This window comes from Pholis gunnellus (genome assembly GCF_910591455.1).
Source record: "Pholis gunnellus genome assembly, chromosome: 9".
Taxonomy (NCBI): Eukaryota; Metazoa; Chordata; class Actinopteri; order Perciformes; family Pholidae; genus Pholis; species Pholis gunnellus.
In genome coordinates, this window is record NC_136535.1 from 18,350,959 (window position 1) to 18,368,726 (window position 17,768).

Consider the following 17,768-nt stretch of genomic DNA (forward strand, 5'->3'; position numbering starts at 1 on the left):
GTATTTCACTGGGAGCCGATGAAAAGGGGACGAGTCACGGGGTGATGTGGGACCTGCGAGAGTGTTTGTCAACAGCCTGGCAGCAGCATTCTGTAGCAGCTGCAGCCAGGTCATTGTTGACTGACTGAGGCAGGAGAACAAGCCAGCACAAAAGACCTGACATGGTGAGATAAAAGCATGGACAGGTTGCCAGTCCATTGCAGGGTGAAAACACAGAAAGACTAACAAATGTTCACCAGCAGTCAGTTTAGAGTTTCCATTTCACCCGGTCTGCAAGTCTGTCACTCTGCCAGGGAACCGAAACGCACACAAATACACAGAATATTCATTAAGCCATCGCGCTACTGATTTCATAATTACTTGCTATATAACTCACCCAGATGAGTGTGAGAACTGCTAACAGTGGAAACAATATCACCTAATACAACAACCTAAGCTTGAGAATTCAGCAGTTTAAGTTCTATCATGTGTCTTCTCAGTTTGTCACACATTGTTTAATTTTCCAAAGGCAACAAATTAGCTCACTTCATTAATAGACCCATCTTGCCAGCTTGTAATTACTGTTTCTGGGCTTGTTCCATATTATGTTTACGCTATCAGGGTTACAATTATTGTCCTGAATTATACTCTCTGAAACAATGCACCTTGTATTGCATCTAACCAAGGCTATACAGTTGTTCCAGTGCCAGGAGTGCTGCTGTATAATGAGCAGTTGTGGTTCTTTGCATTGTTGGATTTACTTTTAACATTTGCCTGTTGGTTTTAGCGCCGCACAAGTGAATACTATTTTTAGTGTGGGATGTTATTTGAGCTACGCTGTTACGACCCTGGCTCGGGGGAAGCAACATAGAGGAGTCAAACAACAACTGTAATTTGGAAAACAATGTTTGTTGCAATTAAAGTCAACAAAAAGTCAAATAAGAAATGGAAAAAGGGTGGCTGATTGCAGTGCTGCTGATGCTGGTTTCAATGTGAGAGAGAGAGTTTGACAGTGTTTTTAAAAAGCCAGCCAACACGGCCAGAAATCAGTGCAGGATGGAGGGAGGAGTTTCAGGTTAAAGTACAGCATACAGAGCAGCTTCGCACAGAGCATATGCACATAAAAGCTATTCTAGAAAAGAGGGTCGAAACAAAACAAAGAACGTGCCTTTTTTAATTTAATTTTTTACAAAGAACGATAGTCACTTGGAAGGATAGATTGACAAGAAAATTATAACACTTTCAAAATTCAGATTCTATTACATTCTACAGCATTTTTGTTTTGTCAAACCAACAGACCAAAACCTAAAGCAGCTTTAATCGATATTTTTGAAAACAATGTGACAATTTAAAAAGTTTGGCTCACAGCGATGAACCTACAGAGAATTATGCTTTATAGTGCTTTGTAGTTTATCAGCTCATTGTTTCATTTCGCTGTCATCGCTCTCATAGTGACGTTTTCCACCGCTGCAGGCAGCTGTTTTCAGACACAGTTAGTGACTAGCTAGTGAACATAGTGGAGCATTTAGCACCTAAAGAGATATTCACTCAGGAGAATGTTTGAACATTTGTACTTAAAAAATGTTTAAAAGGATTTATTTACTATCAAAATAGCAGCAGATTAATTGAAATAGATTAATTGACAAATTAGCTCCAATGAGTTGCCTGCAGGTATCAATGTGTTATCTGTTTTGTTTGTTAGCCTTGGCGAGTGTATATGCCGCCTTTCAACCAGTGCATGCAGCTTTGAGCAGGAAAAGCAGTTTAAAAAATGGATGGGTGTTTAAAGGAAATAATGATGTGAAGGTCTTTGCTAAAGAAGTGATTGTAATCTTTTTTTTATGCTTAAAAACGAGGAGTTGTAGTTGACATCCTGAGTAAAGTGATTCTGTCCCCTGGTAAGGACGATGATAGTCAATGTGTCAACACCTCAGTTTACTTACCCATTCTCACTCCTCTTAACATGTTCACACCTAAAACCACCAACCCTCAGCTATCAGCTTCTCTCTTCAGCCAACACTTTCGTCCAGCTGCACGCGCACACACACACACACACACACACACACACACACACACACACACACACACACACAAGCATGCAGGAGCGGAGCAAAGATTTATGACGCATATGAACAGGAAAGAACTCCTCGACTCCCCCATCCTTCCCGTGAACACTTCCCGTCAACAACTCAAACACACCTTCACACTCATCAGTTATGGGCAATCATATGAAAGGTTTTTGGTCACTGCTGCTTATTTCAGTTTTCCTCAGATACAATAACTAATTCTGCATCGCATTTACCAAAATAATGCTTTTGGCGGACTAACCCTGTTTGAAAACTAGAACAGTAAGAAATGAATCTTTAAAATATTTATAAATGCACTTTTGAGGATCACAGTAGGCGCTTTATTTTAGAGACTTGAGGTTTCCTCCCATAGCTTGGAGCTGTGTGCATTCAGTACTCGTGTACTCCACCACAGATTCCAACACACACACACTCACTGCTCAAGGTGACCTACGATTTTTTAAAGGCTAAAGACACAGAAGAGGAAAAGAGGTCATGGGAAAAGGAGAGGAACGAGTAAAGGGACATCAGATGACCAGTAGACAAAAGATTGAGAGGGACGAACAGAGGGAGAGGCGGGTGAGGGAGGAAACCAGGGAAAGGAGAGGTGAGTTAAATGTCAAGGAGACTTAGAGGTAACATCATGAGACTGAGGCATTGTGTTGCCCTGCATACGTGTGTGCGTGTGTGTGTGTGTGTGTGTGTGTGTGTGTGTGTGTGTGTGTGTGTGTGTGTTCCTGAAAAGATAAACAGGGAAGCTCCCAGAGGGGAGTCCATCCTGGAATTTTTAACAGGAAATGTATTCTACCCCTAAACAATGGCATAATGCACCTGCGCACACGTACAAAAACAGAGTGCACGTACACACACACACACACACACACACACACACACAGCCTTTGTTTGTCATTAACACTGTAATACTGTACAACAAAACATTTAGATCAAATCAGCTTGGTCAGTATGTGCTTGCTTAGGCGTGTGTGTGTGTGTTTGTTGATTCTAATATTTCATGTTTTGCTCGTCATTCAATCATTAAAATCGTATTTGTGAGCTTGCACCTGTGCATATTTCCATTTGTGTTGTGTTGTGTGTGTGTTTGGTTGAGCTAATCGCACCGTGTTTATAATTCAATATAATTAATTAGTGTTTATTAATTTGCTGCATTCATGTGCAATAGCTGCCCAGGTGTACACTTTGAAGTGGGGTCTCACGTACATGAGCACACACAGCCTTTCACACAGTGACGTGTTAAACAGGAGGCTAGAGTTGGGTGAAAGGCTCCGCGGTTAAAATAACAAATGTGTGAACATGTGAGCGTGGGGAATACACCTCTCTCCTTCCTGTGTTTCTGCATGTGTGTGTAGGTATTCCCGACTTCCTGTTTCGTGTACAAAGAAGAAACACTCTGAGCTCTCAGTGTTTGACGATGATAATAGCGAAAGACGGACAAAGAGGGAGGGAACATTTACAGATGCGTCTTCAATCTCCTGGCAGCCATTATGGAGAGCTACAGGAGATTTGGCTGTGAGGAAGTAATGGAGAATAAAGACAATAGACAGGCCTACAAGATAAAGTTGGCAGTGTTCATCACTGTATAGTTCAATGCAGTGTAGTTCAATAGAAGTCTGATACGGTAGATTTGTTTCCAGATTTCTCCCCAGTGGAGAGGACAGTCATTTCTTTGGCTCCAGTTATGATGTAGCTGGCAGGTTAATGTGAACATACTGAGCCTTTATTGCGTACGTTGGCTGTCTCTCAGACTTACATGTATTAATAGCATCAGTGATGGTGATTTAGTGACTGGAAATCTATGATGAGGTAGATAAAAAAATAGTTTATTTCACTACTGCTGAGTGTTATATCACCTTTCATATTAATTGCTCAGCTCTCAGCAGGTCTGTTATTTAAGTTACAGCTGTTTTACTTCTTGCTATCCCACCTTAAAGTTAAGGGAGGTTTCAAAGAAGTTTTTGGCCGATTTCACCCTGATTCACTGGCCCGACAATTGGAGGGGAAATCCGATCCGGGAACGCGGTCGGTACCGATGTTTGGCCCCAATTATCTGGCAATGTTAGTGGTTTACGGATCCAGTCTTAAACCTCCTGAACCATTTGCAGACTCATCAGGGCTGCCTGGATAATTTCAAACATGTTTGATGTGTAGGAATTCAAATCTGGATTCTAACATCACTACTTTCCTAGCTGGACTATAATAGCCAATGAGAGAGGCCAGCTGGAGCAGCTGACGGTGTTTTTCAAGCAACAGTTAACGTTCTAGCCCTCGAGGCTAAACAGCTACTGTAGCATACTACATTACAGTCATTTGGCAGACGCTTTTATGGACTGACAATTCAGATTCTATCACATTTCTACACCGTAGGCACAGCTACGGGAGCAATTTTGGGGTTAAGTGTCTTGCTCAAGTACACATTGACATACGACCAGCGGATCCGGAGCCAGGGATCGAACAGTCGCCCACTATTGTTGACAGATATTAAAACTTACCTCCAGTTCTCGCTGAATAAATAGACGACCCCTGTTGACCGCGTATCTTATCTTTCTATAAGCAGGCACACTATTCAACATATAGAGGATAAAGTTTCTCATAATAAATAGTCCTGCAAATTAAGTGACAACATGTTTGTCGACACTCTCTTGATATACAAGCGCTTTCTGATCAGCAGGCCCACGTCATTTGTACCTTCCAAACAAATCACTGTTAGGAAATGAATATGCTTTGTGTTGTCAACACTGTAGTTAATGTTTGGTTCAGGCACAAACACAACACAGTAAATGCAGCAGTTCTTCCAATGAAATTCCTTTGGAAAACACACCTAACTCAAATACATTTCTTCAAACTGACTTTAATGTTGTTGTATTTTTATCTACAGGAAATATACAAGAAATGATTAGGAAGTTCCGGAGCGGTAAAATAAAGTGGCACCATCTTTTTCAAAGGGATTTCTGTGTGAAACTACCAGTGGAGCCATAGAGTCATTATCAAGTGCTGCATTTGAGCTGCATGGCAACTGAAATATCTGTATCCATGGCAATTTGGTTGTCTAGTATGCAAGCAGTTTCCTAGGCAGCAACATTGTTTCCTCGTCTGACCATTTTTACGAAAAACCTCTTGTAGCTCAGTGGGTGCAGCGGGTCGTCCTTTAATCACAAGATTGGTGTTTGTCCGCATGTTGAACTGTCCTTAAGCGAGACACTGAGTGCTTCACAGCAGCACACTGCTCCTAAATGCTGCAGGTGGGTTCAATGCAGAGCTTTAATTTCATGTGTGCAGCTGTGGATTGAAATCAATCCTTCATCTTCTGACAGACAGACAGAAGCAGACTGTTAAACTAATTATTTACCTTTCAATAATGTCATATCAGTTACATGTTAAGAGGATAATGTACGATAGATGGATGGATTAAAAACAACTACTGGTGGATAAAACAAGTCAATAGAAAGTGAAAAGGAGCCAAGAGAAGAGACCATGTGGGTGTCTGTTCCTGAACAGAAGAGTCAGATTAAAATAGAACAGCAGCCATATGACGACAGTATGACTGTCAAACACCTGCAGTGGAGAGAGAGAGAGAGAGAGAGAGAGAGAGAGAGAGAGAGAGAGAGGAGAGAGAGAGAGAGAGAGAGAGAGAGAGAGAGAGAAGAGGGGGGGGGGGGGGGGGGGGGGGGGGGGTATAATGGGATGTGAGGGACAAATGGAGAAACAGACAGGTGACAAAGTGACAGAGGGAAACGGGAGGGGGCGGAAAAAACGTGAACGGTGAGACTATGCAAAACATTAGAGAGGACAGAGTGACAAAGAGGAAGAGTGTGAATCAGCCACAGATGAGGGAAAGGTTGAAGAAGGTGATGAGGAAGAATGGAGACCATTATTGTGGCCTCCCAGCCGGAGCTTGTGCGAATGAGAAAGAAAGGGTGTTTTTCTCCTGTGCACTCCCATCACTCTCTGTCCTGCCCGGAGCTTTGAATAGCACCGTACAGCAGCGCTGCTGCAAAGAGAGAGCGAAGATGAGCTCTGGTATCATTGTCTATCTTTTGTTATGCTTCACAACACATCTGTTGCATTCTCACAAGGTAGTTTTTGAGCGGCCATGATATTTAAAACAGCCAGTTGTTGACATTTGAGAGGAGGCTTCGAGAACAAGCACAGCCATTTAAACTAGACAATGTGCTCAGCATTTCACTGCATCAGCACTCAAAGAGCAAACAGAGACGAGACTGAGATATTATTAAAAAATATTATATTATTATACAATATGTTGTCAAAACAATGATCTAAATCTGAACATGCACTGTTAAATCCAGCACAATGTACACTTAACAGGGATATCAGCATCTCTATTATAACTATTGTTTGTTTTGTTTTTCAGAATCATAAGCATTTCAGTAATAATTGACTGTTTCCATGGTTACAGTGCAAACAGTACATTTGTCATGGCTGTGTGTGGCGCCCGAAGCTAACTCACTGACTCCACAGCAACACTGTATGTTATCCACGCAGACATTATGGGAGCTTAGACCAGTATTACTCCAACTTTAAAACTTTACAAGAATTTAAAGTAATTCATCGTTTTCACCCTCAGTTTCTGCCACCGACCGCGTACACGAGTATCCTAATACACTAGCGGGACATTTTAACAAATCGAGAAAACGTTCTTGAAAACATTCCTTTGTTGCACTACAAGAAGTCAAAAAAAAGAATTTGAATTTAAAAGCACTGATAAAGGCAAAGCAAGGCAAAGGTACCTTTTAACAACAAGGCAATTTAAAGTGCTTTACATAAGACACCAATGCATCAAGACAAGTTATAGAAGAAACATAAATGATTAAAACAAAGTAGAATACTAAAGAATAAATCGAAGCAGGTTCGCACATAAACCTGCATATAAAAGGAAAATTACAGAACCCAATACATTGGTGTTTTACAAAAATACCAATAAGAGAAAGTAGTTACCCAGGTTTACAAAGACAATCTCCACTAAAATCAGATTATAAATCTGCTCTGCTCACTTTTTTATTTCTTTATTTTTATTTCCGTCTTTTTCTTCTTTAATTAAATGTGAGACCAGATGAGAGCCGCTGTCTCTGCGGATGCAAGAATAGCCTCGGACTGGGAGGAGAGTTGGCAGCATTCATTACTGCCAGAATATAACCGTCAAGCTTTAAAGCATCACCTCAGTGTTGTTGGGTTGGTTATACGTAGATGAGCTCATATGACATTTGGCAACAGGCTTTAATAACGGCATGAAGCCTTATTGAGACAAACAAAAGCTGTGATATGAATGATTGATTTGTTTTCTAGATCTGTGATATATTATAGAAGTCATTCTTACACTCTGGGTTGCGACCCACAGATGGGTCGGAGGAGATTTTATTAGGGTCGCCAAATAAATTGCAGAATTCCTCAGTTCACCTTTAAGCTACATGAGAGAGTCTGGATGTTCGTTTTGTTCTGATAATCATAGCGTAATTATAGCATTGAATCTAATATGAACGGCTAATAAACGTTCTGTTTGTTTTTACTGATGACAGGAAAAAAACTAGAGTCTGTTAACTCCTCCAAAATGTATATTTATTTATATTATTTTGCTCTTCTCATGATTTATAGAATAAAAGTGAGTCCCGTAGATAAAAAGTTTGGGAAACACGAGCACAGATTGGACTTACACTGATCAGAAATACAATAGAGATGCCTCACTGTTGTATCTGGGTTTCTTGGCCTCTCTAAACGCTTGTCTCTCCTCTGATCGATGTCTGAATTTCATCAGTGAGCGGTTTTCTGTCTTCATGGGATCGGGTTCCGCTGGTTTATTCTGTCAAGTCCTGCCTTTCAACTTAACTTCTGTTTCTCATTCTTCTGTCTATCATCCACTTCCCTGGAGTCATGCTGAGGAAATATTTATGAAGTACGGGCTGTTGGCTAGTCTCAGTTCAATAGATTTCCCTAGAAACTCAAGAAAAATATCTTTCTCTCTCAATATCTCTCTATTTCTCTCTCTCACACACACACACACACACACACACACACACACACACACACACACACACACAGTAAAGATGGTTAATTAAGCGGCAGCCTCGTGATGCACCTGTTACTCCTGTGTTAGGTCAGCCTTATCAGCGCCATAGCAGCATCACTTTATTGTTTTACACCTCCAGTCCTTCATGTGTGTGTGTGTGTGTGTGTGTGTGTGTGTGTGTGTGTGTGTGTGTGTGTGTGTGTGTGTGTGTGTGTGTGTGTGTGTGTGTGTGTGTGTGTGTGTGTGTGTGTGTGTGTAAGACATGAAAGGAATATTCTATGTTGTCTTCCCTCCCCTTTTGTCCGTGACCATTTTCATTCAATGGTGTCGTCTCAGATTTTTGCATACTTTGATTTTTATTATTGAAAACATCATTGGGACATTGTGTGGGAGTGTATTTTGATGTGCATGAATGTGTGTGTGTGTGCGTGTGTACATGGCGGGGCCCGTCATCATGGCTTGGCTGTATTCTACAGTGCATGTGTCTCCAGTATGTTAGTGATGCTACTGGAGACCCAGCTCTGTTGGAATAACAACCAGGACCCACTGCAACACTACCAGCCTCCACCTGGCCATACTGTGTGTGTGCGTGTGTGTGTGTGTGTGTGTGTGTGTGTGTGTGTGTGTGTGTGTGTGTGTGTGTGTGTGTGTGTGTGTGTGTGTGTGTGTGTGTGTGTGTGTGTGTGTGTGTGTGTGTCCCTGCTTCAGTCTTTCTTTTTCTAAAGCAGACATTCAGACACCTTTTTCACTCCTCTCTCTCTTTAGCGACTGACAAACTGACAAAAATCAATCAGTAATTAATTTAACTCAAATGTTAAAGAGTGGTCCCTTGTCGACCTAAACATCCGCGGTTAAACACATAGCAGGTAAGGGAGTGAGCAAGCTAGTGATTTGCTGAAATACACCAAGGAGCTAGTTGGAGCATGTAAATAGTTGGTTTTACATAAAGATCTATGAGGGAGGATGCCATTAATTATGTGGCAAGTAGGATTCCTCTACCCTTCATCCTCTTGCTGTTAGATCAAGGTTGAACAGTAAAGCTCTTGACATGCAGATTGGCTTGATTCACAGACTACTCTGCGAACAATGCAGCAGATAAGAAATACGGGAGCTACCCTGAAGCCTCCAATTAGCTCCTTAAACTAATCCTTCCGGTCGAGTCTTTAGCTAAGCTTGGTCTTTATCTAATGTGGCCAATTTGGAATATTAGTATCCAGCTATCTGGCTAATCTAAAATATGATTCTCAAATGACTGTGTTAGTTTTGCTCTGTGAATTTTTTGTAAAATAGTTTCGAATGGGCAACATGTCATTGCAACGAAAACAAAAGCCTTACTGCAGAAGTTTTAATGTATTAAATGCAACACTACTTTAATGTTTTAATGTCATAATTTGACACAAAATATTGATCTAAAAATAATTGTATTGCTTCGGCTAAAAAAATAGTCCTCTTACTGTGTACAGAGATCAAAACTGCATCCTTAACAACAGTCTGTTATTCACATCTGCTATAAAGAAATAACAGACCGTAGAATGCCGGAATTGACCAATCAGAGTGGAGTAATCAATAATGCTGTGGAATAATGTGGAATATAACCCTTATCCTGTGCTTCCCATACCAAATAATAAGGAAATGTACCCACAACTGACATCTGGTAGAATTTCTAACCAGCTTTTGAAGATGTTCCAAATACAGGTTCATGTTTATGTGACAGAAAGCATACAGCATGACCATAGAATCATTTGCAGGAACACTTTGATTGTGTCCACAGAGATGAGTTTGTATCGTGTAATATCGAGTTAAGTTATAGAAAACTTCAAAGGGGTTGTGTGCCATTTGTATTGATGGCAGAGGGAGAGGGTCAGTAGAAAATAAATAGAGGTTATTTACTTTGATGAACAGTCGTGATCCAAGGATGGGAGTGCACAAGAAAAATAAATTGTGTTTGATTTAATTCCATCTGTCATTGCTAGTTTTCCAGGAACACAGCCTGTACAACGTAATGCTTCTCGTATTGCCTGAGCAACCTCTGATCCAAATAAACTACAGCCACTTACTTTCTCTGGAAAGGTCGTCAACTGAGATCCATACTGTTGATATGTCTGAAACCTTTACCCAATGTTGTCATTCTGTTACTCCATTTTATGATTTTAATATTATTTCTCTCTGCTCTGTCCACACAGCTTGCATATCTGTTATCCGATAGAAGAGGAACTTACCCTCCGTTACTCTTCCTGCGGTTTCCTCCTTTTTTTATGTGGGTCTGAGGATCGAAGGTATCAAACGTTGTTCAGACTGTAAAGCCGTCTGAGACAAATTTGGGATTTGACTTGCCTTGAGCAAACTCCATCCATCCACTTTAATGAACGGATAAAGTAGGCTCCACAAAGTCAGATTGATATCATGCTAAAATCACGTCTGTGCTATCATAAAATCCTGTGGTTGGTTCGTCACACCACAAACGAACCGCACCGACCGTTTTTTGGAGATCTCAGTTTGTTTGTTTGGTCTTTTGACAGCTTTCACACAAGCCCAAGCAAACCTTACATGTGTTACCTGTCTGTCACAGAATTCCTTTTAATATTCTTCCATTGTTTTTTAAAGCTTTGGCCCATCTTTTCTGTCTGACAATACGATATGTGCCTGCTAGGTCCCTTAGATCCCCTAACTCCATCCTCTTAAAATGCAGACTTTGTTAATTATGCCAGTCTGCCTGAAGGTCTCATGGGCTCCAAATCTGTTCACACTTTCACAAAAATATGACACATCTTTTTACCATTGCTTTTTTCCCGAAGTGTTTTTACCTTGTGGCTGTTTTGTCTCGTGGCGGTCACGCTCACACACATTGCTAATGTTTTGCCTCCCATTTACTTCTAGTCTGTGGGAGCGAAGGGGCAAATAAGACATGTGCTTCCAGTGGCAACGCCAATTAGGATGATGATATACACACTTTGTGTTGCAAGTTATGCATGAATTGTGCTATAACATTAACTGTATTCATGTTATTAATAGTATTATTACTGTATTCAGATCTCTCTGGTGTGTACTCAGGGACTCAAATCTGCTTCCTGATGAACTCTTTTTGCACGCTGCTGGTGCTAGATTCATGTGAAGAGCCTCTCAGAGAGCAGATCCCGCATCACTAAATTCAACTATATATCTATATTTGTGTAATTATGCATCCACCATTAGCAAACAAATATACAGAAAACATTAGAGCGTACTAACAGAGCTGGGTCAAATACCTTTGGGAATTTCAGCTTGAAATACTACAACATATTTCAGGCATTGACATGAAATTTGTCGTTAATAAAGAAAAAACAATATAGTACTCACTGTATTATTCTATATATAAAAAAATATATATAAAAAATCTGCTCACCAGGCAGCCAAAGCAGCTGAAATAAACCTTAGAAATAATGCACAAATATGATCTGGCCTAGTTCTGCTCAGTAGGAAATCATATCGACATTATACAGAGCTGATTTGGCTTTATCCTGCTAGCAGCTCTGTTCATGTCGACTTAATTAAGATTTTCAGTGAGTTGTCCTCCCGGAGTTATGCTTCAAATGTCTGCCTCTCTCTCTATTAACTCTGATTTATGACTGCTGTAGTTCAGGGAAAAGATTGAATGATTGGGTCCAGTTTTTACCTGAATTTCTCTTTTTTCCGACATTTATTAGAAAGTCTGCAATTTCTTGTACAATAGTTAAGTCCTTCTTCTCCATAACCTAATTTCCATACCGTCATACCTGTGGGCTGACCACTATATTCTTGGCTTTTTACACCTTCTGCAGAGCAGCTTCACTCAGATGATCAAGGCTTAAGTGTCCTCTTGAAGAGCAAATTGAGCGTAGCTCTTGCACGAGAAGAGTACACACTTCAAGCTCTATGTGCCTTGTTGCCTACAATTGAAAACCTGCAGTAAGTACAAATACGACTAAGGTATGATCGAGGATAAAGACAATATATTGAGACGCTGACCAACCTGCCAGAACAATAACAGTACAGATAATAGGTGCAAGCCCTGAAGTAATCAAAGCAACTGAAAGTAAAGGCGAAAGGATAAGAAGGACTTAACCCACACCAGAAAGCCAGGCCAGAGACGCCAAATTGATTTTCCATTCAGTCTACGACTATACAGTGATCTGGTGTCAAAAGCAGTTTCCATGTCCTTGGGCAAGATACCGAACCCCAAATTGCCACCGGTGTGTGAGTGCTGGCTTGTTATGTAAAGCGCGTCAGGGAAGTGGTCGTCGGGAATAGAAAAGCACTATTACAATAAATAAATGTACCATGTACGAAAATAAGTCCAAGATATGGCCAGACAGCTTTAAAAAGTGTAGCTGGTAGGGGATTGAGGGAGCAGGTACTTGGTTTAGAGGCCAACACCAGGTAAGGTGGTTCACACATTCAGGGGAAGAGAACTTGTGAGGAATACGCGGTGGAGGGAGACAGTCTCAATAACTACAACATTTTTAGATTACTGTTTTATCAGATGGTAAACAGAACAGATTATGGAACATGTGTCTGAGAGGGCGTCTGATAAAGATAAAGAGAGAGAGGAATCGGGGCTAGTCATGCTGATCACAGGTGCCCTTCAAAATGTCAGCGCGCTCCGAGTTATTAGAAAGGCTGCAGATAAAGACAACAGCAAAGAATACACCCCAATGAAAGGAGTGCTGGAGGAACACAAGGACAATGGATGCACGTTCTGGTAGAAAGATGCAGGAAGGAAAATGAGAGAGGTGTGGAGGAGACTGGAAGGAGATAACAAAGAGTAAAAGTGATACTTGGGATGCTAATTTTGAATAGCAGACCCTTGTTAACCAATCGTTAACCTTTGATCGACAAGATTAGTGTCTTGCGTGCAGGGGTGCTGTGGTTGAAGTGCCTAGCAAGCTGCCCAGCTGCAATGATGCACAAATAGGTGAAATCCATTCATTGCCAGCTGCATTGTGCGCTCAAAACAGGCAACTGATGTCCCCAGTTCATCCGTCAGGGACAGTTAGCAGCCACGATGTTGCATGCGTTGTCATGGACACATGCAGCCACTTTAATTAACCGTGAGTCTCCACCGCATCAATCCGTTTAGCTGTGAGGTTGTCAGTTGTGTGACTGTCTGGTGTACTCTGTCCGGGTTTCTGCCAGTATGCTGCCAGATTGCAAGCCAGGCGTAACGTTAGCGCGTGTCTGGTCGAGAAAGAAAGCATGTGTGATGATTAGCATGAAGTTTGCAGTAACGTTATAGCTGTGAATGTAGTACAGTTTATTTGTTGTGAATAAATGCTACAACTCCTCAAGTCAAATTTCCTTGTCTTGCTTGTCAGCCACCTGCAACCGAAGCCCCCAGGAAGTGTGACCGTGCTTTGAAGCTTTGGTGAAATTTTACACCAAACGGTGGAATTACAATTTCTGCATCCGTCATGTGGTGTCATGCGGCCCAAAAATATTTTTCCCATAGACGTCAGCAAGAGACGTCTGTTTTTAAGTACATCAACTTCCCTGTACAAACACACAACGAAACTGCAACCTGCTGATTAAAGTGAAGGGTTTTGTTAGTCCCGAGGTTGGTAACAACTCCGACTGAGGTACACTCAAGGAGGGCTGACCTTAAAGGTGGACCAGCTATTCATAATGTTCCATACTCACAGACTGCAGGACGATACGTCCTGCTTCAGATGAGTGCATTGCTGTAACAAATAATGAATGACAGTAATGTAATCTGGGATCTATGAGAGTATTTATGAAATTCAATAAATATAATTCAATGAAAATAATGAATATAAGCCATTACCATAATGGCCCTTCACATTGTCCTGTCATGCAGGGTTTTCTTTGGTTCTGTCCCTTTGACGGGGAGATTTGACGTCTCCCGTATTAAAAATGCACTTTATTGTATTGTATATTGTGTTATGGTATTTTCAACTTATTTCAGATAAAAACTGTGTGATGAAATCACATTGCTGTTTTAATTCAAAATGTAGAGGCTGACATGCTTCAGTTTTTAAGTAATTGAAGGATTACATTTTCTAATTCTGCGTGCTGGAGAGGTTCAGTGACTCTTAGAATCCCCCTTGAATGAGCTCTAAAAGTACCGTGTTCAATTAAAAAACAAGACTTTTCTTTTCAGTTCCCAAAGCACATCGCGTGACAGTAAAGTGACTTAGCAAATATAAAACTAAAATGGTAAAAGAAAGAAATTGAATCAATCAAATTTATAATTATGAAGCAAAAACACACACACATTTCCAGCTGTGATTACTAAAACACAAGCTAAAAAAAAGCTAAAACCAAAAATGAATGTGTGTGTGTGTGTGTGTGTGTGTGTGTGTGTGTGTGTATGTGTGCGTGTGTGTGTGTGTGTGTGTGTGTGTGTGTGTGTGTGTGTGTGTGTGTGTGTGTGTGTGTGTGTGTGTGTGTGTGTGTGTGTGTGTGCGTGCAGCGTTTGTGTGTGTGATGTGGAGAAGAAGGTAAATTAATTTAACAGATGGTTTGTGGTTTATGGCAAGAAATGATTGTGAAAGGTCAGAAGACAGAGTTTGACATTTACCGAGGCATGCATCCTATCGCTAGTAATGCACACACACACACACACACACACACACACAAAGGATTGCAGGTTCCAGCGTCTATCCTCGGCGAGTTCTTGACAGCAGAGAAGGGAGCCAGAGAAGTTTGTTATTTGTCTGCTGTTCGGATCTACTTTCGATCAAATATTACTTATCGGGATTTGCATGAGCATTTCAAAGTCTGCAGCTTAAGATGCAACACACTCTGAAATTATTTCTCACACACACACACACACACATGGGCAGATCTCCAACTTCATTACAACAGCACTCTGGCAGACTGATTGAGTGATCAAAGCTAATCTCATTTAATCACATCCAATCATATGTAATAACCAACACTGAGTGCTCAGGCATGACAAAAATCCCCATCTCCCCCTTTTCCTCACTCACTCCTTGACCCTCCTCCCCTCCCTATAACGGCTTCTCCTCCTCCTCCACCCATTCTCTTGTCTTCCATGTTTGCTCTCACTCAAACACTAGGCTGAACGTGAGTGAGAGACAGAGGAGAAAGGGTTAGAGGGAGGGTGCCAAAAAGAGGAGCCCATAAAGAATAAAGGAGAGGGTGATGGATGAACACCCTCAGCAGACGCAGCTCGCAGTGTGTGGTTCCTTTAGGAAGGAACAAGATCTTCCTTCCGGCTCGGCTGTGTGACTAACAGCTTAGGAAGAGCCTGATCTAGCAGTAACAGACACTATTTTAAACATTATGGTCTTCTTTCCAATTCATCTTCAGTAGACACTTTAAAAGGCTGCTGATTTAAGCCTCTGCAGTGTTTTTCTTCGCTTTGATCAGATTTTGAAGTCCCGCTAAGATGCTCTCTTTAGACTACAGTTGCATGTAATAATAATGCCGTGTGATAACTGGAACTAGTAAGGATTTAAGTAGACACCATCACCCAGCACCCAGAGTGTAAATATTCTCATAGTATGAATTTTCTAGCTGTCACATGGGATGTTAAGAGCGCTCATCTGATGAAGTTGTAGTTGTGAGACGCTGCGGCTCTGCATAATGTTTGTGGAAGGTGAAAACGTAAAAACCTCGAAACACAAACTCAATCTTGCATGACCTTAAGATAAAAGCTCCCCTGTTATCTCAGATCAGTTCTCCTGTTTTCCTATTGGTCTGCTTCTTTACTCTGTTTCCAAACCTCATCTGTATTAAAGTAGAAAGTTGCTTTGTTACGACCAAAGACAGAAAACAAACTGCTCTCACCTTGCAGTTATATTGCATTTATATAAGGTGTTAGTATGCTGCAGACAATGTGCCTTTCTGTTGGTCACAGAGCAGCTGAAAAAAAACATCTGAATTGGGAGAGCTGTTTTGTTTTTGTTTTTTTCAATTTTACTCTTTCCGAAACCGAAAATTGGACAAACACGGCCACTTTGTGCAGCAATGGGCCGGGTAGAGTTTAGACTTCTGTCCCTCTCAGAGGCGACCTGCTTTGTGCCTCGCCTTTGATTGTGGCCGCTTGGAACAGCTATAGACACTCTTTTTAAAACACCTTAACGTGGTTGGACAACACTTAGCACAGACTAGTTTATTTCAAGCATACTCTGGCATTCACTTTGAAGAGGAGTCATTTCTTTCTAGTTTGTTTCAGTTGTGATGAGATCCTTGATGCTTGTCTGTCTTTAGGATTTGTGCGTGTCCTGAATTTTGACGTGGGAAGATATTTGATTAAAGTCAGAAGAGATTAAAAAGAACAGATCTTGTTCAATTTGATCACACTGATCAGAGGCAGGCTGTAATTAAGATAACCACCACTCTCCTCCAAGTTAAGTGCTTCTATCCAGTCTTCAAAGAACGCAACAATGAGAGGAAAGCAAATATCTGTTACGTAATTTGTGAACCATGAGACTTTTTGCTGCCATTTCATTCCATGAATCACTTTTGCTTCTTGTCAAGTGCTTGGTTGTCACAGTGCCAAAATTAAACAAATACATTCATTGAGGGTCCTACAGAGCAAAACTAACTCCAGCAATTCCTGACAATGTTTGAGTTCATTTCATTTTGAAGTACCTCACTTGTGCCTCCAACAAGCACAGATTGCGATGCGTGTGACACAGTTTAGATATTGTATCAAAGGCCTTTGCAGCTTGCCAAGCTAACTATCCGGGGAAGAGCTGTTGTAACATAAAACTTGTACCCACAAAAATAACAAACCCATAGCCAAAGCCTCAGGTTTTTGGAGGCACACATTGAGATAGAAAACAAACAACCAAAAAGACATCAGGGCATCTGTTTGTCTCCTTCCCCAGGATGCTTTGCTGCGGCTGGCAGCGGTTGTTGACGCGGGCTCGCTTCGAGTGGCCCTGCGAGACAGCATACACGAGCTGCTACCCAGCACGGTATTTGCACAGACACACACAAACTCTACGGTTGCACAAACAGCTAAACGTAATTGATATTGTTTATGATTCATCACCTGAAAACTAAAACCTGTTGGTATTCAGAGCGGTGGAGCTAGAAGCCTCGGCCCTGACATAAGACCAGGGAACATTTTTGCAAATGGATGAAGCTCATCACTCATCAAATGAATTAGAATCTGATTACAAATGAGTGTGCCCATACATGTGTATGTTTTATTCCAGGAGTGTGTATGTGTCTACATGCTGGAGGGATACTCAAGGCTGTTATCTGACGACCCGCCACATGAACTGCCACAGGAGGGAAAGATCAGGTGTGTACTCTTTGTGTGTGTGTGTTTGTGTGTGATTGTGTATGCAGCAAGCCGCAGATGTTTCGCAATAGAAAAAGGAAGAGATGAAGAGGGGAAAACAGAGACGCTGTTTTCTCTGTGTGAAAAGCAGGTGTTACCTGAATGATTATGAGCCGCTCAGCCCCAAATCACAGGCTCAACACGGAGACAGGAGTGTCGAAGAGAGAGTCTCATCATTAAGGCACACAAGGAACTTCTCTTTGTTTCTTAACCTCTTACTTTTTTTCTCATCTCCCACGTCTTTTGCTCTCTCATTAAAACACTCCCTTTATCTCCCCCCCGCCCCTTATTACACATCCCTCTATCCGACAAACTCTTTCCCTCTCTTCATCTGCTATCCTATCCACCTTCCCACCGCACTGCATTAGTCTGTCGTGTCCCTTTTTTTTTT

General features: G+C 41.3%; 1 protein-coding gene across 3 annotated transcripts in view; it reads left to right on the top strand.

The window, feature by feature from the left end:
* Window positions 1-17,768, top strand: part of pde2a (phosphodiesterase 2A) — a 133,417-nt gene that overhangs the window by 89,873 nt on the left and 25,776 nt on the right. For all 3 annotated transcript variants that reach the window (XM_079166103.1, XM_079166104.1, XM_079166105.1), the window contains 2 exons: window positions 16,917-17,006; window positions 17,250-17,338. In XM_079166103.1, coding sequence (XP_079022229.1) covers window positions 16,917-17,006; window positions 17,250-17,338 — 179 coding nt within the window. The remainder of the gene's footprint in view (window positions 1-16,916; window positions 17,007-17,249; window positions 17,339-17,768) is intronic.